This window comes from Fusarium odoratissimum (genome assembly GCF_000260195.1).
Source record: "Fusarium odoratissimum NRRL 54006 unplaced genomic scaffold supercont1.14, whole genome shotgun sequence".
Taxonomy (NCBI): Eukaryota; Fungi; Ascomycota; class Sordariomycetes; order Hypocreales; family Nectriaceae; genus Fusarium; species Fusarium odoratissimum.
In genome coordinates, this window is record NW_022158700.1 from 601,700 (window position 1) to 622,957 (window position 21,258).

Here is a 21,258-nt window from a genome sequence, read left to right on the forward strand (position 1 = left end):
CTCACTTTTTGGACACGTCGCTTGCTTTGGTTCAGCCAGACATTGATTTACAGTTTTATCAGGTTGTTCTACAGCATCGTTCTACAACAGTAACTTCGTTTTACCATGTCATCTGGGGAACAATCTGTGCCGTCATCTCCTCCCATTGTGTATCCCACCATCTCGATGGCGGAAGTAAATGAGGGCTCGGAAAACACAAACTTCGCCACTTTCGACTTCGACGCCAGCGACATTGAATTAACCCATAACGAGACAGAGGCGCTTCGTCACATCGGAAATATCACTAGTCGCGACTACCTCGCCACTGGCTTTATGCCGGCACTTTCTGGGACTAGCCTTAACACAGAGGCACGTATTGAAGAGCAATCTGTTGTCTCATATAGAGTGGCTGGGGGAGATATTTCGGATCGTTAGAGACCTAATATACCGCCTGACCCTTCCTACGAGATCCAACATTCCCTTCCTTTTGCGTTCGATTTTGGCCAACACAATAACATGGCTTCATATCATGATAGGTTTACCACGCACCAAGTCAATATGGAAACCCCACAGTCATTAACACAATATCCAACCTCCCGGCCTCTGTCTATTGCAACAACTGAGGCAGTCAGAGCTCGCATGGGACTTGATTCTCTGGATCATACCTACGGTTCTTCAGGACAAATGTGCGACACAGAGTAAGTGATCAGTAACGAAAATTATGAATTAGAGTTTCTGATTTACTCTACCAGGTCCCATAACAATACCCCTACAGCTTTCAGGTCTTGTCCTTTTTGTGACAGGATGTTCCAGGAAAGAGAGCTGGCGAGGCACCTGGAAACGCACCAGCCGAAAGAGCATAGAAAGCGTTACTATTGCCCTGAATGCCCAGAAAAGAGCTTTATTAGACATGATGTCCTTCTAGACCACCAAAGTAGAAAACATGGCCGAATGCGGAAATCTTCGTCAAGGAGATAGCTTTATATAGCCTTGCGCACTGCTTTGAATCGAACCATCTTTCGAAAGTATATTCCTCCTTGACTGTATGATTCTATTCCAAACTTAGGCCCTCAGCCTTAGCTTCCAGCCTCTGTTCTCTGTGAACAGACCTTTCAATGACTTCCATGATATGACTTTACCATGTGACTCTAATGATGCAACCACGTCTCCTTCTCCCAAAAGGGTACATTCCCTTATGTACGGAAATATACCGAGACTCTCCTTCTGCTCTTCTTCTGGTGGTCATTTGATAACAAACCTGGAATACGGCCCGCATTGCCTACCGAATATTTCTCCACTAAGTATAGCGCCCCAAAATAAGCATAACCCACCTCGTCACCCCGCATGTCAAGTCACCACCAGCACTAGCATTCCGCTGGCCCTCTTTCCCATTGAGGCTCTACAACGCACCGCGGTATTTACCCGCTCTGCAGATCCCTCCCCTCCATAACAAAGCTCGTATAAAACCCTCCATCTCACCTCCACTTCCTCCTCAAACTTCTCACCGTCATCATGTCGAGCACAGCTACACAAACACATGAACCGATTGAGCTCACAACGCTAGAAGGATGTCACGTCCGCGGTAAAGAGCTCGAAGAGCAACCTTCTCCCCCACCGGATGATATACCCCCGCCGTATGCGTCGGCGCAGGTCCAGCGATGGAATTATCCTAGGGGAAATATAGCCAAGTTGGCTTTTGCGTTTTTGTCGTTTATCATTGCTGGGATGAATGATGCGGCTGTTGGCGTATGTCCCCAGTCCCATTCGTTTAACTTTACTAATGATATCAGGCTTTGATCCCATACGTACGTTGATCAACCCGTTCAGACGATTTCTCTAACAGTTATAGCTTGAAACATATTACGATCTCAGTTATACCATCATTTCTCTCATCTTCCTCACTCCGTTCGCAGGATACTCCGTCGCTGCATTTACCAATGCGCGCATCCACATGAAATTCGGCCAACGTGGCGTCGCCATCATGGCGCCAGTTTGTCACCTCATAACTTTCATCGCACTCGCCCTCCATCCTCCTTACCCCGTCCTCGTCGTGTGCAATATCATGAGCGGTTTCGGAAACGGGTTGACAGACGCATGTTTCTGCGCTTGGGTTGGAGCCATGGATAAAGCGAATACGGTACAAGGCTTCTTACATGCGTTTTATTCGTTTGGCGCGTTGTTTTCGCCACTCATTGCGACGAGCATGGTTGTTTCGGCGGGGCTGCCTTGGTATACGTTTTACTACGTTATGGTGAGTCATCACGTACGTGTTATACTTTGCTTTGGCTGACGTCGTAGATTGGCATTTCTGTGGTGGAATGGGTTGGTTTGACTGTTTCGTTCTGGCAGCAGACTGGTGCTGTATATCAGGCTGAGCATGCTGCGAACAATTCGGAAGGTAGTGGTGCCGGAACCAGAGAGGCGCTCAAGTCTAAGGTTACGTGGCTTTGCGCGTTGTTCTTCTTTGCATATATGGGTGTTGAAGGTATGTTCCCTAATACTCTCTTTGCGGGAAATGCTCATTGTTCTAGTCGGTCTTGGTGGATGGGTCGTCACATTCATGCTCCGCGTCCGAAAGGCTTCAGCTTATGCCTCGGGTGCATCAGGCACTGGCTTCTGGGCCGGTATGGCTCTCGGGCGCGCATGTCTTGGCTTCGTAACCGAGCGATTCGGCGAGAGACTCTGTCTTTCGATCTATCTCCTCATCTGCATCGGTCTCCAACTCCTTTTCTGGCTTGTACCAAAATTCATCGTATCAGCCGTTGCAGTCGCTTTTCTCGGCTTCTTCCTCGGCCCTCTATTTCCTGGAGCCGTCATGGTCACAGCCAAACTCCTACCCGCCAAGATCCACGTGTCGGCTATCGGATTTGCCATGGCGATTGGCGGTACTGGCGGAACGGTGTTTCCGTTCGCTATCGGTGCTATAGCTAATCATAAGGGTGTTGGTGTTTTGCAGCCTATCATTCTGGCGCTGATAACTGTTGTTGCCGGTGTTTGGTTGAGCTTCCCCAGAATCAAGAAGAAGGATTAGGATCCAGAAGCTGGCGACGCTGTCGCAGCTCGATGGTCAAAGAGGGACTTCTGTTTGGCTGTTCGGCCATGATGCATGGGGTATTATCAAAGGCATATGTGAGACTAAGTTAGTTGAAGGGATAGTAAAGACTCACTCGACGAGTGGTCCGTTAAAGAAATATCTCAGTATAGACGTGGCCAGTAAGGAGATATCACCAGTACTACTGTCTCAAGGTATTGAAAATTTGCCCTCATTCTTCATTACCAGTATCTCATCATTCATGCTCTTAATGGGCCATCTTTAATATTTCCGCCTCATCTACCCCAGATTTCCGTTTCACCGACGATAACGGCTGCTCGGGAAGAACCCCGATCTCAATATCCGGGGTACTCGCCCCAACCAATCCAACCCCTCCAAATCGTCTTTTCTATGGATCTTTACGGCCAAAATTCCCCCAAACTGTCGATCATCAACAGTCCATCGGCCAGAATTACCCACTCAAGAGCCGGCATTCTCTCAACATCCCCCATCGGCCGAATGCCCGTGTTCACACTCAAGCAACTGCGTTACACTCAAACTCGTATCATTATAATACCCTGCCTCCAACATCTCATCCCTTTCAACCAAGCACTAATCTTTTCCCCTCTAACAAACTAAGCACCGCCAAAATGTCCAAACCAATCGTCCTCCATCTCGGCGACGACATAAAATGGAACCATGATCTCTACAAGACCTTCACATCTCACTTTGAGATCAAGCGCTCACACAGCATGTCCCGCCCCGACTTCATCAACGCCCTTAAGCAAAAAACCTTTGGTGATTTCTTCGCTATCTACAGACCGTTCTGGAACACTGGCGGTGAGATGGGAAATTGGGATGATGAGTTGATCTCACTTCTTCCTGCGTCGTGTAAGATTTATGCTAGTGCGGGAGCTGGCTTTGATTGGGTTGATACAGCTGCTCTTGCAAAGCGAGGTACGTTCACCACTCCTTTTCTTACTATAACGATGAATGTTAATGTGTTTCTAGGCGTCACGTATTGCAACGCAGCAGCCGCGTGTACAGAATCAGTAGCCGACGCAGCAATCTGGCTCATCATCTCTGTATTCCGCAACCTAAGCTGGTCCAGCACAGCAGCCCGCTCAGGCGACAAGGACAAATTCATCGACGCCAACAAGAACCTAGCCCCCTTATCCCGCAATCCCAGCGGTTTCACCCTCGGGATCATTGGTTTCGGCCGCATCGGCCGTCGCATCGCAGAAAAAGCGTATAAAGCACTTGACATGAAGATCATCTACAACGACATCGCCCAAATGCCCTCGTCAATCGAAACTCCCCTTAACGCAACATTTAAATCATCAGACGCTCTCCTCGCTGAAGCAGACTGCGTCGTCGTCGCAACGCCGTTTGCAGGCGAAACTCTTCTTAACAAAGCTGGTTTATCAAAGATGAAGCGTGGCGCAAAGCTTGTCAATATTGCGCGTGGAAAACTCATCAACGAAGCTGATCTCGTTGAAGCTCTTTCCAGCGGTCATTTATCAGGTGCTGGACTAGACGTCTTCGAGAATGAACCGTACATCAGCCCTGAGTTGCTAAAGATGAAGAACGTGGAGTTGTTATCGCACAACGCGGGTGCGAGTCTGGATTCGCATATTGGCTTTGAGAAATTGGGGATGGAGAATATTATGGAGTTTTGGAAGACAGAGAAGGCAATTTCGCCTGTTAATGCTCATCTGATCAAGCAGAGCAAGTTGTAATTCTTAGGGTTCGGGTATGGTTAAAAAATGATATGTTGTTAGTCTAAAGGATGTTTGGTTCCTCAATATGATACACTTCTGGTTCCCTTTCATTAGTAAATCGTCTTTTGTGTAATTGATCTACGAAGGATCGAGGCACAGACCAGTCAGTGTCGTGATTCTCGTCAGATCATCCTCTGAGTGAATGCATAAAGACGTGCGTTTAGCGGCTGACGGATGAAACGTAACATCTCTCAGGTCAGATCCTTCACCAACACCAGGATTAGCCACTCCTTCTTCACTACACTTACTTCACTACACACACAATAAACTATTCTCAATTCACTAATATCTTGAAACATTCCCAGTCTCCGTTCACATCTCAACATCCCCATCCATCCTCCTAACTGGCCATCTATCCGCCATCTCAGCACCCTAAATCTCATCACCACATCAAACACCCCAGAAACAATCTCAATTAAACGTTCCATCAAATCGCAATCCCCAATTCCCTCATCCGGAGCATTTCTACCAAATCGGCCCGTTACTGGCCCTCTCGAGATGAAAGGAGCATGGACTTCATCCCCCTCCTAGACCCTTGTTTCAAACATCCGCACTAGTCCAGCAAATCACATCGCCGAACAGCCATCTACCATCAGATGAAACCCCGTTTCATCCTTTCCCTCAGATATATATTAAAGCGTTTCTGAATACCCCGGTTTATAATGCATCTCGAATGTTTCCGACGTGAGATCCCTGGGAATATCACCACTGAGTCTTTTGATGACTGAAACATGTGATGGGTTGAAGTATATAGATGTAGTAATTGACCAGAATTAGTCGTGCTCTGTAGCCTTCTTCATCACGTTCTTTTTTTCTTGTTTAAGTCATTCTTTGATAGAATGCGTTCATTCCTTATTTTAGCTTGCCTCCTCGGCACAGCTCTATCCGCTCCTTTCCAAACATCTTCCCTCGACACCACCCGCGAAGGCTTTATAAAAGCTCATCCCGGCGGTACAAACAACGTTGAAGTAACAGATAACAATCTCCTCAACGGCACATACGCCAAGAACAAAACTCGCGTTTTAACACACCGTGCTGAACAAGCGACGTTACCACTAAAGCTAGTGAATAACTTTAGCGGCGGAAACGTCAGAGCGTATATCTCAGGGCTGGACTCTGACGGCACTGTCGTCTTCATCGGCGCGAGTGGAAACCTTGTGTATCCTAAATCAGGAGGTTCGAAAGTGCCTGTTGAGATCAAGGATAACATTGCTATTCCTCTCCCACCACAGGGTCAGACTCTCGAGTTTACGGTGCCTATCTCCATGAGTTCAGGGCGTGTTTATTTCGCCAATGAAGATCTTCACTTTTTTGTCGTTGACATTGGAAGCGGCGATGGTTTAGTGCAGCCCTCTGTTACGAATCTTCAAGATCCTAGTGCGGGTGTAGACTGGGGTTTTGTGGAATTCACCTACACGAATGGCGTTCTGTACGCCAACATCAGCTATGTCGACTTTGTGGGTATACCGCTTGGTATGGGGCTTTCTCTCAAAGATGGAAGTACTCAGTCGTGCGCCGGGCTAGAGTCTGGCGCTGTGAGCAAGATCTGCGATGATCTTGTTAAGCAGAAAGATGCGGATGGGAGAGCTTGGACGTTTATGTGCATTGCGAATGCCCAGGGTAAACCAGTTCGTGTGCTTTCGCCGGGAAACCAGTATGATCTTGAACCGATTACCTTTGGGGACTATTGGGATACTTATGTCAACGATGTATGGAGTAAATACTCCTCGCAGGACCTCATTATCAACACGCAGTCTGAAGCAGGCAATGTCAAGTGCCGCGTCACGGGCGACCAGCTCACTTGCGATGGCGACAACAGAGGATACGGCAAACCCAACACCAAGGACATCTGGGGTTGCAACAGTGGTCCGTTCACGGTGATGGAAGGTGATAATGCAGTTCACGCGGCAGTTGTTCCTCGACTCTGCGCAGCATTCGTTCGAACTACACTCCTTGTTGACGGAGGCGATACACAGCCCAAGTTAGGACAGGAAGCGTACTACAAGAATGATCCTACGAGCCACTATAGTCGAATTGTTCATTCGTATGAGGTCGATGGCAAGGGATACGCGTTTCCATATGATGATGTCAACCCGGATGGGAATGAGAATGCATCAGGTGTTGTTTCGGGCGAGCCGGAGACTTTGACGATTTTTGTTGGTGGACCTTCTGCATAGGAGGTATCTGTATACTATTTACTTCTTGTAAGAATATTTTATTGATACAAGGCCGTGTAGTAGTTTCTCTTCATGTCTTGCAATGCCTGTTGCGTATCCGTTTTGTCCTGTTATGTTCGCTGTAGATTTTGCAATCCTTGAAGTGGCCTGAGTCGAGGCACATCGTGAACAGCAGAGCTTCATGCGAGTGTCGCTTCAAATACCATTGCATGAACAGGGCTCACTCTAGAGGATTTTTGAGATGAGTTAAGGTACCAGAGAAACATAAAGCCGCATAAAACGAATGGCCTACTTGCTAGACTATGCTCTGCAACCTGAGGTGCGAGCATACCATGCGTTCAAATTACATCTCCAGAACATCACAACCTGTCATTATAGAACTTATTTGCAAATAATCCCTCTATGCAATTTAACGCTATGACTAACTATACAAGCTCATTCACCCTTACAACCTCGCAGCGGCATTTCCACCGGAACAACAACTCTTTCCCCCAAAGGCCAACTGACTAACCTTGTCACTCTGATCCAGCGCGCCCTTCTTCTCCGCAACCTGCGTGGGGGTGATGGAGTAACTAGGCGGCACATCCATACAAGGATTGTTCGTAAAGAAGTTCCTAGGTCGGAGCAATAACGTCATTGGCTCGACGGGCATGATGGGGAAGTCCTCAGGTGCAGGGATGTGTGTAACACCGAAAGTGTGCCAAAGAACAATGTCGGTGTTTTCGGTGGATGCTGATCCTTCGGCGATCCACTCGGGAAGACCTTGGGATGGCTCGCCGGATGTTTGGGGGACGTGACGACCCGCAGCCCAGAGTTCATCATCACGATCTGCAACTATTAGCATCATACCATATAAAGAAAGTTGAAAGACTTACAAGGTGTGACATGAACAGCATGGCGGGCAAAACCAGCACGCTTCCAAACCAACGATCCCTCCTTCGGCAAAAGGCCTGGAACCTCTCTGCTAACAAGCTTATAAGACGCAGGCTTCTTCGAATAAGGATGCAGCTTATTCTCATTAACCATCTCCCACGTCCTGCTCGTCGCACCGTTATAATCTGTCTTTGCCTGCCCACTCGTCCTCAACTTTGTCTTCTTGGCGTAGAACGCATTGCCGTATTTATTCTGGGGACTTCCGACAGGTGCCTCACTAGCAACTGTATCGACCATGTTGACAGTGTTGTTCACGCCGTCGATCATGGGGTTCACGCGCAGACAAAACAGGTGCTGATGGTTGTGCGCGTTGACCTGGGGATAAACCTCTGTTCCCCACGGTCCAGCTTCTTCACCCTCGTTAAGGGCGTATGTGTTGAGAATGCCGGTGAGTTTGATCTCGGGCTGGATTGTTCCGTCTTGGTGGAACACCCACTGGCACGCGTACTCGTAGTTAGCCGCTGTGAAGATCTGTTGCACGATGAGTTTTCGCGCGCGCGTGACGGTGACGGAATCATCGCGGAAGTCAGTGTGCTTGAAGAGAATACCGTTATCCTCTTCATGAATGCAGATAGCGTTCTTGATGGTTCGGATAGAGCCATCGCGCGCGGCGAATTCAGCGTCGAGGTAGTGAATCACACCCTTGCAGTCGCAGCCCAGCGCGAGAGAGTTGGCCATGTATCCTGCGCCGTATTCACCAAGATCAAAAGCGTGCTTTCGCTGATGAGGATGCTCAGGCGCACCGTACGGCACCACCATTTCCGAGAGGGAAAGACGGTAGAAGATAGGTCGCTCAATACCCTTGTCGGTGAAAGTAATGTGGTTCAGCACAATACCCTCCTTGTAGTTGAATCCAATATGGAATTTAAAGTTCTGCCACGAAAGAACACGTCCATTCATCGTAAACGACACACCCTCGGGCTGCGTAATGTTGATAGGCTTGATATCCTTCCGATAACCACCGTTCTCATTGATATAGCGCGGGGTGTAGTCAATAGCCTTCTGCTTGCTCAGCGGGCGACGCACGCTGGGGATATCAATGTGGATGATGGCCTTCTTGGCGCCGTCGTAGATGGGGCAGAAGTCAAGGGGGTACTGATACTGGAAGGTATCGGGGTCAGGGCGGTAGTACATGAGTGCCTGCTGGAGGCGGATGTTGCTGCCGAAGCGCTCGTCGTAGCCGATTGTCCAGGGGTCGCAGTAGACCTTGTGCATGTCTGATTTGGGGATGCCGGAGATTTCGCACTGTTCTATGACCTTGGGGTCTTTGCGCATGATCTCCTCGACCTGGATGAGTTCCTCGGGTGTGATCTACTTTGTCAGCTGTGTTCAAAGACTACCAGGTTGAGAGGACTTACAATTGGCTGAAGGCCATCTAGCTTCTCCCACTTCTGTACCTTTCTCGTCTTAAGATCCACAAGTCCATCATAAACCTTTCCATCAGGAAGAATGACAGTGACATCCGCAATTCTCGCAGGTTTATTTCCATCAGAAGGATGCTCAAGCCACCTCAACATCTCCTTCTTGCGGGGCTCGTGTAGAGTCACAGCATTGAAGAGGAGTTGGCCGGACTGATACTTGCGGATAGCCTCGACGGCAGCGGCGATCTCATCTCCGGAGAGAGGATCAAAAGGATGATGTTGCGTGAGACCCATGATGACTGTATGGAGGTTTGCTGGTTAGGTGAAGACGGTATGGTATGGGGGAGGAAGAGGAGGGATATATAGTTTTTGGGACATGATGATAAGAGCGTCTCGAGTTGGAAATACACGACTCTTTTTTCCGTATCGGGATTGATGTGTGACAGCTCCTCTAGCTCTCGTGGTGGGGAGGCGATATCGCGGGGTAATCGTGAGCCTCACGGAAAGATAAACTGAATTGGGTTTAGTTATCGGCTGATAAGATAGGCTCCTCAGATCTCGACCTCCCCGCTTGAATTTGTTACAAAACAGGTAATTATAACCTGTTTTTCGCACCGGATATTGAGTCCCGTTGAGTCCCGTACGTAACAAGATCATGATGGATAGGAATATCTCTGTTTTGGTACTTATTACACCTCGTGACACACACCAAAGAAGCTGTTTTATCCAGAATTACCTCTTTCATCTTGATTGCCACTGAGGGGTTGAATTGGTCTGGCCCCAGGAATTGGGACCCGAGTTCCGGAGTGGATAAAAGTCGATCGAGCCCAGAATTGTTTTATTTTCTTTAGGTAAAAATATGAGCTTTCCCCGGATTCTGCGATTAGCTTGTCTTGTTCATCTTCGGTGTTGATGCAGTTGTGCCGATTGTCGCTGCGAGTGGTGTTGAGTTGCGACAAGTCGTTCCCAATTGCATAGACAGAGCTGCGTTCTTGTCATCGCAGACATGATGCATGTTCTATCAATTGCACGATGCGATACTGCCAGGCTGAGCCTTGGTCTTGGTCGCTGACAGGATGACACCTCGTCGCGCGATTGATGTTTGTCTCGGCGCCGTCATCAGCACTCCAAGCGCTATCTCAGCTCCTCAAGGCCAAAGACCGCCCGCCAGTCGGTTCAACAAACCCGGCAATTGTGTCGCGACAGCATCATGAGAGCCTTGAGGTGAACAATCCACCCTCGCGATGGATCAATGCTGGAGAAAGCATCGCGTAGCTGCGATATTCGATGTTGGCCACAATTGTGTGTGTTGGCTCTTGTGTCACCTCCTGAGTCCTGCATGCTCATGGTAGGAATCGTGCTAGAAGAGGAACGCGCAATTGCGCGCTGCGCCAAACAAACATGAGTGAGGTCATATATTTTAGACCGCAATTTCCACGAGACCATCGATTTGCATTCTCTCTTCTTTTTTAATATCATGCATATTCTTTATACTCAATAGCTATCAATATCACTTCGGTTCATTGTCTCATTTTGTTCCCGCAACTTCATCCTTGAGGTCTTTGCCTACGTCACCTCCACAATGGAGCATCGTCCCCTCCCCCACCACTCTTCCGCGATACGCCGCTACCTCAACGAACCAGCTTGTCTGTACGGCAGATTATGGGCAGCTAACGGGTCCGACCGAGAGAAATTTTACGTCGATGCCCATAAACCCCAGCTTCGCACCGTTCAACAAGACGTCTCCCGACGAGAACCAAGTCAAGCCAACCGATTTCCATTCCTCTGCGTCTTTCACTTCGCAGGCTGCGATCAGAAGTTCGAGAATAAAAGGGATTGGAAGGACCATGTTGTATCCCAGCATTTGAAACCCGAACGCGTGTTTTGGGAGTGTAATGAAGGCCTTTGCGCGCACATCAAGCGCACTCGTTGGCAGCAGCGATTATTCCTCCAGGTCAAAGACATAAAAACCCTACGATTCCAGGACTACAGCGGTACACTCTTCGCTAATATACACGATTTCCGAACGCATCTTGTCCAACGCCATCGATCCCCCAAGTCGCACGATAAAAAGAGAGATATAGCATTCCGTCCCGATACAGAGGGGCAATGGCATGTGGACCGTCAAGACTCGTCGATGCGCATGGTATGTGGACTGCCTCAAGACCTTGGCTGTCCAATGCCCCAATGCGCATCGGTGCGGTTCACCGGTCCTACAGCGTGGGATCAACGCCTCAACCACGCTGCTGAACACTTTCTTGTCAGCCCGCAATGCCTGGGTGTATTCGGAGGTGAAAAGGATGCCGAGCTAGTACAATGGGCCTCCAGTGATGATGTCGCCATCTATCAAAAGGCTCCCACTGCTTGCTTTCAACAACATGATTGCGGTAAGTCGGTTGCAGATAGTGGCTACAGCAGCATGCCCGGTATGCCCCGGCACCCCAACCCGTCACAGCAGGGCGATTCGTCCCCTGTGGTGCCCTCCAAGATGCCTAGGGGGGCGAGCGATGCCACGTTCGATGACCACAGCACGGAGGAACTATATTTGAGTGCAGGGTCTCTCGGTATTGGAGGCTGGGTCCGAGATCATGGGTACATCTATATGGAACCTGTGATTGACGAAGAAAGCAGTTCTTCAGCATACCAGTCTTTCCAGGAATTACTCTCTCAATACGAGTCAATAGAAGCTGATAGTACCCTCAATACCTCCCAAGACTCCGACTCTAGTGATGAGTCAGACGGAACGCCTGATGGCAATCCGGAGACTGCAGCTGTTATGCAATGGTTCCATGGGTGGCTTCGCCAATGGCTCTCGCCTTTAACACAGGAGAGACCCAGCGGAAATGGTAGTAGCCAGGCTACCGCATCTCAAAGCCAAACCAGCTCCAGTTCCAGCACGCAGAAGAAGAAAGGAACCGGCCGGCCTCGCCGTGTCCCAAAGCGCAAGCGAGGCAATGACGGCGAAGACGATGGCAATGAGGAGAGTCCCAAATCTCAACGTGTTGATGGAGGTCAGCAGACACGAATGCTTGCCTGTCCGTACTTCAAGCGGAACCCGCGAAAATACGGTCGGCCAGAATGGAAGAGCTGCGCACACCCTGGTTATCGGGACCTCCATCGCGTAAAGTAAGCACCACATCCAACGCCATAAAGCAACCAAGATTCTAATCCTGAGAAACAGAGAGCACATGTATCGGCGACATTCGCTGCCCGAGTACCAATGTCGGCGCTGTCGCGTGGATCTCAAGACCTCAGAAGCCCTGGAGGCGCACTCGCAGCAATTGCAAGCGTGCACGCCAACCGTCGGCAACCAAGACGGCTTGAACCAAGAGCAGGTAAAAAGAATGAGGAGTAAGAAAGGAACGGGGAAGAACAAGAGCGAGGGGGACAGGTGGAACGATGTTTACTCCATTGCGTTCCCTTATGATCAGCATACGCCCAGCCCTTGTATGTCAGCTTTACCCCTACCTATCCCTTCTTTCCAGGAATGACTAACAAGATCAGATCTCTACGATACTGACGAGGACAAAAGTGCCAGGGAGTTCAATCTATGCCACGAGTTCGGCGGTTTTTTAACGAGGGAGCTGCCCCGGCTTGTCGGGAGACATTTGAGCACGGTTGGATACCCGTTGCCCGAGTCAATACGAGACGACATTGAGCAATTGGTGAGACGGTTTGTTCCTCAGCTGCAGACTTCTTTTCTAAAAGAGATGAGTTTTGTGGCAAGCACTAGCAACGAGCAGCCAGACAGTGCATCAGCAACAAATGACGCAGCCAGCTTCGTGGAGTCTACGACAACAAGACGCACTTCTGAGGACTCAGCGACGACGCTTCAACGGGACAATACGCATGAAGACTCAGTGACAATACTCCCAAGAGGAAGCACCTCTGAAGCGTCAATGTCCATGTTTCCGACAAGCAACGGCTCTCAAGAATTAACGACGATGCCTCAAATTAATTACGTCGGAGCAGATTCGACGATGCTGCAGAATGGGACTTTCTCTGGGCAGGGCATGATGATCCCGGCATCTCAGACGATGCCACCGTACTTTTCGCCGACAATTGAGGATTGGCAGGTAATTTATCAGCAGCTTGGCTATGACCCAAATCTTGCTTTGGGGTTTGGTGGGATGAAAAATTCATAGGATACAAGTTCATACCTACTTATTGTATAATATAAATTTTGACCAAGACGTGCTTCTATTGCTACAGCGTCATGATCATTCGGATAGGAGACAGTTCACCGAATTTGTAAGAACAATTATTGCATCACGAGTCAAAAGGTTGAGCGGTAGCCGATACATTATTAATTTCATCAGTGGCGATAAGGCAGCTCTCTGACCCGCCTGCTTCTTAGTGCTGGTGTCCACTAAATTGGTCAGCTTTCAGCGGCTGCCAGCGCTACATGTCAGTGAGCAGGCGTCGCAACCAGACCTCGACCATGAACTCCAAGAAATCATCACCCCAAAAATGCAAGATACACACAAACAAGCTCTTTGTTACTCAAACTTTTATTAATAGTAGATAGATCATTCGCTCAGACTTGTATATATAACATGACATATCGACCGCCAACTCCAGACATCTATGATTTGCTTTGCTTTGTGGCTTTCCTTTCCGTTCCTATAAATGATTGCTCTGATCGAACTCGTACATTAAAACAGATGCAGCACTCGTTCAATCTCTAAATAATGCAACTTAACATGACCCAAATTAACACAAGTATCCAGTATAATATGCTCGCACTCACGCCTGTCGCGCCTCAAGGTTCTCGTTACTAACACCCTGTCCAGGCTGCAATCCTGCTACACTAGCAGCCACGATACCCGGCATACCAACGACTGACATCATCGGCGAGATAGGTGGTCTGTTCGAAGACCTTGACGAACCGCGTCGACTGCGAAGCTTACTTCTAGGTCGAGACTCGGATCTCTTGCGTCGAAGCATCTTCTCCCGCGAGCGCGCCATAGCATCGCTCAACGCCGTCATGCGTCCGCCGCGAACACGCTTCAAGAACTCGAGATCATCGCGAATGCCGAGAAGTGCGGTATCCATATCATACCCCTCCAGCTTCTCCTTGGGAAACGGCTCAGTGCCGTCTTCTTCAGAAGTATCCTTCTTCTTACGTGAGAAGCGGATCCAGCTTGGCCACAGCTTAGCGAGGACTTTGACAAAGGCGTGGAACCATTCATCAGGGAATAAACGAATGAGTACACCGATGGGAATAGAGAAGAATCCAAGAACAAGAGAAATTCCCCACTGAATACCGTTCAGGCGCGTCACGACAAAGGCGTCGCTGCCGAAGAAGATGATGATGATCTGTCCAGCTGCCATGATGGTCATCATAAGCATGAACAAATGGTTGCGGTGAAGACCCTCGAAGATGTTGAGCTTGTTATCGATACGTCGACTGTTGACGAGCTTGAAGATCTGCATAAAGACAAAGATGTTGAAGATGAGGGATCGTACTTCGCGTTCTTCATAGCCGAGGATTGAATCGCGACCGAACCAGAGGACGAAACAGACGATGAGCTGGTAAATCGATTGGCCGATGATCATCTTCCACATGGTAATTGTGATAAGCGGTGCAGTTCGAGCTTCAGGTTCGCGATGAAGTAAACTTCCAGTGGGGGGATCGGTAGCAAGGGCGAGAGCAGCGAAAGTATCCATGATGAGGTTAACCCAGAGGAGCTGGACAGCGTTGAGAACAGATTTCTGCTCATCGTCCGAAACAGCCGAGATGAACGTTACACCCACAGCTGTGATGTTAACGGTAAGTTGAAACTGCAAGAACTTCTTAACCGAGTCGTTAATAGCACGACCCCAACCCAAAGCCACAACAATAGAGGAGAAGTTATCGTCCATGAGGATGATATCCGATGCTTCCTTGGCGACTTCTGTGCCAGTAATACCCATCGAGAAACCAACATCCGCCGCCTTGAGCGCAGGAGCATCGTTTGTTCCATCACCTGTAACAGCGACAATCTCACCGAGCGAGCGCAACGTCTTGACGAGGATGCGTTTATCCTCTGGACTCGACCTAGCGAGCACACGGAGTTTCTTCACGACTGCTGTGCGGTCTGATTCAGAGAGCTTGCGGAAGTCGGAGCCTTGCATCACGGCGTTGGGCTCGTTGATGGTGCTTTCGGTGAGGATGCCGCAGTTGAGAGCGATGGCGCGCGCGGTCTCGACGTTGTCGCCTGTTACCATCTTTACGTTGACGGAGGCGATACCGCAGTCGTTCACAGCTTCGGGGACGCCCTTGCGCACGGGATCTTGTATGCCGACGACGCCCATCCAGGTGAGGTTATGCACCAAATCGGTGAGATCGATCTCGGCGTTGTCGTCTTCGGGGCGGAGGGTGAGAACAGGAGGCCAATTCTCAAAGTCGCGGTAAGCAAGACCCAAAGTTCGCAGAGAGTTTGTAGCATAGTTGAAGATGATAGATCGCAATTCCTCTTTTCCATCGTCGGAGAGGGCCTCGGTGGTAGGTGACGTTGTAGGATCACCGAGAATGGTGGTGCATTCGCCGAGAACAATTTCGGAAGCACCCTTGATGTAGAGTCTGTACTTGGGCTTATCCTTCGTCGGGCCGGGGATCTGGACAACGGCGCCCATGCATTTGCGCTGGGAGTTGAACGGGAACAGGCGTGTGACGGGATGGTTGGCGCGTTCGATTGCGAGAGGACCGAGACCGAGATATCGACGAGCCCAGTCGAGAAGAGCAGTCTCAGTCTTTGTGCCGACGAAGCCTTGCTTTCCTTCTTCATCTGATTCAAATGCTGTGGTGTTGACGGTGATGGCAGTCTTGAGAAGTTCCTTGTACTCAGGATCAAGCTTGGACGAGAACTGAGCCAGCGCAATGGTCTCCCGCTTCTCAGCACCAGCAGACTCCTGCTCGAACGACGAATCGCCAAAGGAAAAGAGTCCGCGAATACCCAATGATCCAGCGACGACGGTCATGATATTCTCAGTAAGCGTACCAGTCTTGTCGGAGCAAATAACCGTGGCGTTACCCATAGTCTCACACGATTGAAGATGTCGCACCAAGTTATTCTCGCGGGTCATCTTCTTCGTCGCGAAGGCGAGAGAGAGTGTAACTGCGAGGGGAAGACCTTCTGGGACGGCGACGACGATGACGGTGATGGATGTGATGAGGATCTGGAGGAAGTCTTGGCCTTTTTGCTCGCCAGTTTCGTGGTTGTTGGGGAGTTTGGCAAGGAATTCGATGAGGAGGACGAAGAAGAGCAAGAGACCAGCTGCGCTACCAAGCTTTGCAATGTACCCTGACCTGTTAGTATGTATACTGAGATGTTATGCGGTGACTTACCAGCGAGAAGGTTGAGCTTTGCCTGAAGAGGCGTCAGTCCCGGATCATCACGAAGCGACATCATCGTCTTTCCATGACTACTCTGCTCTCCCACCGCAGTAACAAGAAACGTTCCCACGCCATCGAGAACTTTCGCACCCGAGATGATGAACGGATCAAGCTTCTTCAATTGCGGCGCCTGCTCATGCAGCAGCGCATGAAGAACCTGCTCCGCGGGAACCTTCTTAATAAGATCCGACTCTCCCGTCGCCGAACTCTCATCACAGCTGAGATTATGGCCCTCGATAAAAACACCATCCACGGGGATGACATCGCCTGGCTCAAGAAGCATGACATCGCCGACTAGTACATCGTGAATAGAGATATTCTGGGGTTTTCCGGAGCGGGTGATCTTCACGACGCGGTCTTCCTTCTTCTGGTTGAGTTTCTGAAACTGTCGCTCTTTTTGCCAATCGTTTGCTGCACCGACGACAACGACGATTGTGATGGCCACAATGATAGCGACGCCTTCGACCCATTCGACTTTCGCACCGCCGTCTTCATGCGATCCTCCAAAGGTTTGGTACAGACCTAAAGCAAGTGATACAACAGCTGCGATGCAGAGAAGGATGAGGACGCGGTCCTGCAGAGCGATCCATGCTAGTTCAAGAAACGACTTTGACTTTGGTTCCGGAAGCCGATTCGCGCCGTACACTCGTTTCCGATCAGGAAACGCATCTTTTCCTGAAGCGTGCGCATCGCTATGCGTCGTCTTCTCAACCTTTGAAGAAGTCGCTTCTTCGAATGACACTGCACCAGCGAGCTTTCCCTCATCCACGCTCAATCCCGCCTTTGCATCAGTCCTCAAACCCTTCTGCAGACCGGGCAGTCCACCGAGCGCAACAAAAGCCGCCAAGTTCTTTGGGTTAATAAGTTTCGCCAATTGACCCGGCGAAAAGGCAAATGGGTTGTTTTCCACGTGAAAGAGGTCTTCCTCGCCTGGGTCGGGCTTTAAGATTTCGGCTTGGTCGCCTTTTCTTAGGGCTTCTACTTCGCGAGACATCTGTTCATGATCGGTCCCGACTTTTGTAGATGGCGACGAGAACCATGATTCGGTTCGAGATTTAGCTGTTGGTACTGCAAGAGTATTCGTATCATCTAGCGGAGATGGAGAGATTGAATCTGCAGGTGCTAGTTCTACTGTGTTAGCGTGCATGCTCGTATGATGTCGTTGAAGTCGCCGCACTGGAGAATTACCGGGATCGTTTGAGTCGACAGCAGCAGTGTCGACAGTGATTGTAGGAGCGCGCGGGCGTCGTGGAGCGTTAGAGTCCATGTTGACGACCTGTGATGGAATGTGTTCATGAGAATTGGGAGAAAAGATGAAAAGAGGAGAAGCCAAGATATTGAGACTCAAGCGCTGGGGTGAGAGGCAAGCAGGGGATGAAAATACACTTCCGACACAGCCACAGCCACGAGGCATGCCAAGATCCTGGGCGGGCTGTGTGATTGGTGATACGGAGGGCTAAGATGTTATTGCTTGGAGTTGCGAATCTTGGCATTTACAGGGGTACTTTTTTGTTTAATCAGTAGGACTTGTTCCGTGCTAAACCTGCTAAACAAACTGCCACAATACTAGAATCTTGATGGAAATAATGTACCACTTTACATCACGGGTATAGCCTTTACCTACTCACAAACATCTACAGAGGTACTGCTCTTCAGTGATCAGTTTGTCGTATTCCAACCACCAGCCAAGATCTAAACGCCCACTAACCGTCCAGGCCGTCCCCACTCCCAAATCACAAATCCAAGGTCCCCCCCATAAGTCGCCCCACAACATCATTGTCTAAGCCTCGTTTTTTAAGCTTAATAGCGCCCATCACGCTAGATCTCATTGACTCCTTCCCTCCCTGGTAACCTTCATCTCCCTCTGTTGCAAAAAAAGGGGGCGATTTAATAAATCCAGTTTTTAAAGTTAATTCAACCATCTTCTCTGTGTAGTTCAGAGTCCAAAGAACTCTCTCATCCTGTTATGTGCAGTTTTATACACAGCCCGGTATGGTCCACTTAGGTCATGCAGAGGGAACCTTTTGGAAGATGGTGATGTTTGGAGCGAGGGGATTGGCTGGGACGCGAAGAAATCTTGAATCAAATACATCATGCAGTGAATGGCATGATGACTAGATGATGCCCAATTCGGTAGTTCGTTGAACATAACGTGTTTAATGGACACCAGGCACGTTAGACGGTGAATAAACACCGTTGGCAAGTATCGTACGTGGCACTCGAGGCTTTGTACACATGACAGACCCGCCAGTGACATCTCACCCTCTTCTCAAGGTATCAACGGGACTTGATAGCGCCGATTTGCTCCAACGATCGATACTGTATCATCGCGCATAAACAACACAAAAAACCAGAAACTTACCCGTAAACAAGGAGGCCACCCGTAATTTGAATGCCGGGGCAACCCCTGTCTTTGGTTAAGCTTAATTTCGCTGCATATTTTCCTGCTCGGCTCCATGACGTCAGTGAAGGCATCGGATGATGGCGGCAAGACGAATTGGTAAGGTAGGGGAAAATGGGATGAGCCACCAGGATATTCATCTCGGGAGGTTCTGAATGGAGAAGGACGGTATTAAGCTTTCAGCTAGACAATTCCGATCGGGGCGGTGTTGAGGCGATGCTGAGGCTATGGGAGACGCGTAGATTTTGTGTATTTGTTGAGAGAGGCAGCCGGGAGAGATGGAAAACATGAGATTTGAGCTTGTGATGCCGAATTGAGGACGTGTTGAGGGGGCAAATTGAGAGGCGAAGGTATTGCGGTTGATTGACGCGTTTATGGTGACGACGTGACCATGAGGAGGCGACTACAGATAGCTTGAACGCCTGCGATATCAGGAAAAATAATTCCTGAGGATGAACTTACTGCCTGATTATCAGGATCGCTCGTGAAGAGTCTGATCATCATTTGCGTCGTTGTCGCGCTGTCGCATCTTGGGCTTCTTCGCGTTGGTGATTCGAGACTACATTGAGTACCTAGGTACAAAGCACATGGGAATATTTCGCGACGAACGTCGCAATAAAAGAAATCTCGGAAGGAAAGTGATCGGCTTGAATCGGCGATAGCTCCAATTGTATTTCTCCTCCTCTCGACGCAGATTAACATTACGCGGGATTAATGGCTCGAGGTCAAATGTCAAATGCGCATTCCTACCCGGGACCTTTAATTTTAATCTTTGCGCAACCACAGTTGATGGGAATTGCTGTAAATTACACCAGATCTACCATAAAACAGACGAGCCTTTGCCGAATTTGACAACACAAGATGGGCGAACCATGAAATTTAAAGACACTTACAGCCTGCAGGTAATATCCCAAATCTCTTGCCTTGTCTGCAGTTATAGTCGGTCATCGCTGTTGCATCAATCGCGTCGTGCGAAAGCATTGTAGACCACGCGACAGAACGCACATGGCTCGACACTCAAGTACTGCGGTTTCCAATCGAAGTAGGCGTTGGGGAATGGGATCATTAAGACAACTTCACGCGGCGTCTCAAACACAATTCATGTCAACCCAGTCTTGGGTTTCAAGGGCCTTGGAGTTCCTGTGATCCAGGCCTAGCTTCATGATAATAGTACTTACGCTTGGAGTAGGGTTCTTGCACTCTATCTAAGAAGCTCTTGTGACCTCGCTACGTTCAAGGACAGATACACAGCTTGGGAGTGATCCGTCACTGTTCATGTCTCCCAGCAGAGCTACAAGGGTTCACCCATCGAATGATCACCTATCGTAGTCGTACTGCGACATGCCGCATTCTCCTCAGATGTAGAGTCGCAGCTGCACCGACAACTGGCAGTATGTAGTCTACGTCCTGAAACTCAACGGCAAGCTGAGGAAAGCCGCGACGATGAGTCCATCGAAGAAAACTGGATTGACCCTGAGCTTAGGCTAGCCAACTATCATCTTTCATTCAGTTCTAGCTGAATGAAAGCAATTCTGCTGGTGAATCACAGTTCTTCCGATGCAAAACCATCTGATGCAGAAATCGTTGCAAGAGGATGAAGATCGAGCGTATCGGAGCGTATCGGGTCGAATGAAAGAACGGGTATTGGAATCAATCGTATCGTCAAGCTGGGTTTTCGACGGAGTCGCTGTTCGAGAACATAGGCGCGGCCGTGAACGATGGCGGGAGAACGAGTCGCAGAGGAACGGAGGAGGGTCGGCGCAGGCGGGAGGGGGGCTAGAATCGTTGCAGATGTATTCCATCCGCCGTTTCCTTGGCGCGCACCTGTGTAGTAACAGCAGGTACCTCTCAGTTCTTGGGGCCCAGCCGATGCCGCAGAGCAATTAGATGTATGTGATGCTGTCGTAGGACAGCAACACTGGTGATCGCGGGTGAGTCGCGGTAGGGGCGGCGAGTCGTCTGCGGGAGGGTCGAGGGCCGAGAGTCGATGGGGAAGGCTGCATTTTCCGTAGACTTCTAGCTCTCCGGTGACAACGCTCTTGAGTTCTCAAAGCCCATCAGGGTCACGCATCGCCGTCGCGGGATGGGTTGGTGGGGTCTTGCAGCGGGGAAGGCATCTTGGGTTGTCGCAGGGAGCGGACAATGTGAAACAATAAAGGAAGACTAGGCGAGGACGTCGAACTCGAAAGTAACAGCGGGAAAATAAACCATCAGGAA

General features: G+C 49.6%; 8 protein-coding genes across 10 annotated transcripts; 5 read left to right on the forward strand and 3 right to left on the reverse strand.

Annotated features, from left to right (window-relative positions):
* Positions 1-105: 105 nt before the first annotated feature.
* Positions 106-414, forward strand: FOIG_09038 (uncharacterized protein; the record flags this gene model as incomplete). Its single annotated transcript, XM_031209223.1, has 1 exon — positions 106-414. The coding sequence occupies one exon, from the start codon at positions 106-108 to the stop codon at positions 412-414; it is 309 nt and encodes a 102-aa protein (XP_031061260.1).
* Positions 415-1,491: 1,077 nt separating this feature from the next.
* FOIG_09039 (uncharacterized protein) lies at positions 1,492-3,239 on the forward strand (the record flags this gene model as incomplete). The annotated part of the gene is made up of 5 exons (XM_031209224.1): positions 1,492-1,725; positions 1,770-1,784; positions 1,829-2,230; positions 2,278-2,464; positions 2,511-3,239. 5 exons carry the CDS (start codon positions 1,492-1,494, stop codon positions 3,008-3,010), a joined length of 1,338 nt encoding a protein of 445 aa, XP_031061261.1. The 3' UTR covers positions 3,011-3,239.
* Positions 3,240-3,515: 276 nt separating this feature from the next.
* On the forward strand, positions 3,516-4,841 carry FOIG_09040 (alcohol dehydrogenase). The gene is made up of 2 exons (XM_031209225.1): positions 3,516-3,967; positions 4,022-4,841. Exons 1-2 carry the CDS (start codon positions 3,661-3,663, stop codon positions 4,747-4,749), a joined length of 1,035 nt encoding a protein of 344 aa, XP_031061262.1. The 5' UTR covers positions 3,516-3,660; the 3' UTR covers positions 4,750-4,841.
* Positions 4,842-5,630: 789 nt separating this feature from the next.
* On the forward strand, positions 5,631-6,968 carry FOIG_09041 (uncharacterized protein; the record flags this gene model as incomplete). Its single annotated transcript, XM_031209226.1, has 1 exon — positions 5,631-6,968. The coding sequence occupies one exon, from the start codon at positions 5,631-5,633 to the stop codon at positions 6,966-6,968; it is 1,338 nt and encodes a 445-aa protein (XP_031061263.1).
* A 380-nt stretch (positions 6,969-7,348) lies between these two features.
* On the reverse strand, positions 7,349-9,714 carry FOIG_09042 (primary-amine oxidase). Its single transcript, XM_031209227.1, has 3 exons — positions 9,260-9,714; positions 7,844-9,212; positions 7,349-7,796 (listed from the first exon to the last, which is right to left on the reverse strand). The coding sequence occupies exons 1-3, from the start codon at positions 9,554-9,556 to the stop codon at positions 7,414-7,416; spliced, it is 2,049 nt and encodes a 682-aa protein (XP_031061264.1). The 5' UTR covers positions 9,557-9,714; the 3' UTR covers positions 7,349-7,413.
* A 404-nt stretch (positions 9,715-10,118) lies between these two features.
* Positions 10,119-13,467, forward strand: FOIG_09043 (uncharacterized protein). 2 transcript variants are annotated; one of them, XM_031209228.1, is made up of 3 exons: positions 10,119-12,388; positions 12,444-12,709; positions 12,767-13,467. In XM_031209228.1, the coding sequence occupies exons 1-3, from the start codon at positions 10,845-10,847 to the stop codon at positions 13,405-13,407; spliced, it is 2,451 nt and encodes an 816-aa protein (XP_031061265.1). In that variant the 5' UTR covers positions 10,119-10,844; the 3' UTR covers positions 13,408-13,467. The 2 variants fall into 2 exon arrangements, with proteins under 2 accessions (XP_031061265.1, XP_031061266.1); XM_031209229.1 differs by having other exon boundaries at positions 12,444-13,467.
* Positions 13,468-13,754: 287 nt separating this feature from the next.
* On the reverse strand, positions 13,755-17,980 carry FOIG_09044 (Ca2+-transporting ATPase). Of its 2 annotated transcripts, none has more exons than XM_031209230.1 (3): positions 17,829-17,980; positions 16,593-17,762; positions 13,755-16,548 (listed from the first exon to the last, which is right to left on the reverse strand). In XM_031209230.1, the coding sequence occupies exons 1-3, from the start codon at positions 17,905-17,907 to the stop codon at positions 14,009-14,011; spliced, it is 3,789 nt and encodes a 1,262-aa protein (XP_031061267.1). In that variant the 5' UTR covers positions 17,908-17,980; the 3' UTR covers positions 13,755-14,008. The 2 variants fall into 2 exon arrangements, with proteins under 2 accessions (XP_031061267.1, XP_031061268.1); XM_031209231.1 differs by having other exon boundaries at positions 17,818-17,964.
* A 95-nt stretch (positions 17,981-18,075) lies between these two features.
* FOIG_09045 (uncharacterized protein) lies at positions 18,076-19,599 on the reverse strand. The gene has a single exon (XM_031209232.1). It carries the CDS (start codon positions 18,895-18,897, stop codon positions 18,577-18,579), a length of 321 nt encoding a protein of 106 aa, XP_031061269.1. The 5' UTR covers positions 18,898-19,599; the 3' UTR covers positions 18,076-18,576.
* Positions 19,600-21,258: the final 1,659 nt, after the last annotated feature.

Bases quoted from the DNA above. Each gene is read 5' to 3' on its own strand.
- FOIG_09042 (XM_031209227.1), bottom strand. From the start codon at position 9,556: ATGGGTCTCACGCAACATCATCCTTTTGATCCTCTCTCCGGAGATGAG. The intron at 9,213-9,259 runs GTAAGTCCTCTC...CTGACAAAGTAG, and splicing joins TAGATGGCCTTCAGCCAATT to ATCACACCCGAGGAACTCAT. The intron at 7,797-7,843 runs GTAAGTCTTTCA...TAATAGTTGCAG, and splicing joins TGCTGTTCATGTCACACCTT to ATCGTGATGATGAACTCTGG.
- FOIG_09040 (XM_031209225.1), top strand. From the start codon at position 3,661: ATGTCCAAACCAATCGTCCTCCATCTCGGCGACGACATAAAATGGAAC. The intron at 3,968-4,021 runs GTACGTTCACCA...ATGTGTTTCTAG, and splicing joins AGCTGCTCTTGCAAAGCGAG to GCGTCACGTATTGCAACGCA.
- FOIG_09045 (XM_031209232.1), bottom strand. From the start codon at position 18,897: ATGTCACTGGCGGGTCTGTCATGTGTACAAAGCCTCGAGTGCCACGTA.
- FOIG_09044 (XM_031209230.1), bottom strand. From the start codon at position 17,907: ATGGACTCTAACGCTCCACGACGCCCGCGCGCTCCTACAATCACTGTC. The intron at 17,763-17,828 runs GTAATTCTCCAG...CAGTAGAACTAG, and splicing joins TGTCGACTCAAACGATCCCG to CACCTGCAGATTCAATCTCT. The intron at 16,549-16,592 runs GTAAGTCACCGC...CTAACAGGTCAG, and splicing joins AAAGCTCAACCTTCTCGCTG to GGTACATTGCAAAGCTTGGT.
- FOIG_09043 (XM_031209228.1), top strand. From the start codon at position 10,845: ATGGAGCATCGTCCCCTCCCCCACCACTCTTCCGCGATACGCCGCTAC. The intron at 12,389-12,443 runs GTAAGCACCACA...CCTGAGAAACAG, and splicing joins CGGGACCTCCATCGCGTAAA to AGAGCACATGTATCGGCGAC. The intron at 12,710-12,766 runs GTATGTCAGCTT...TAACAAGATCAG, and splicing joins TCAGCATACGCCCAGCCCTT to ATCTCTACGATACTGACGAG.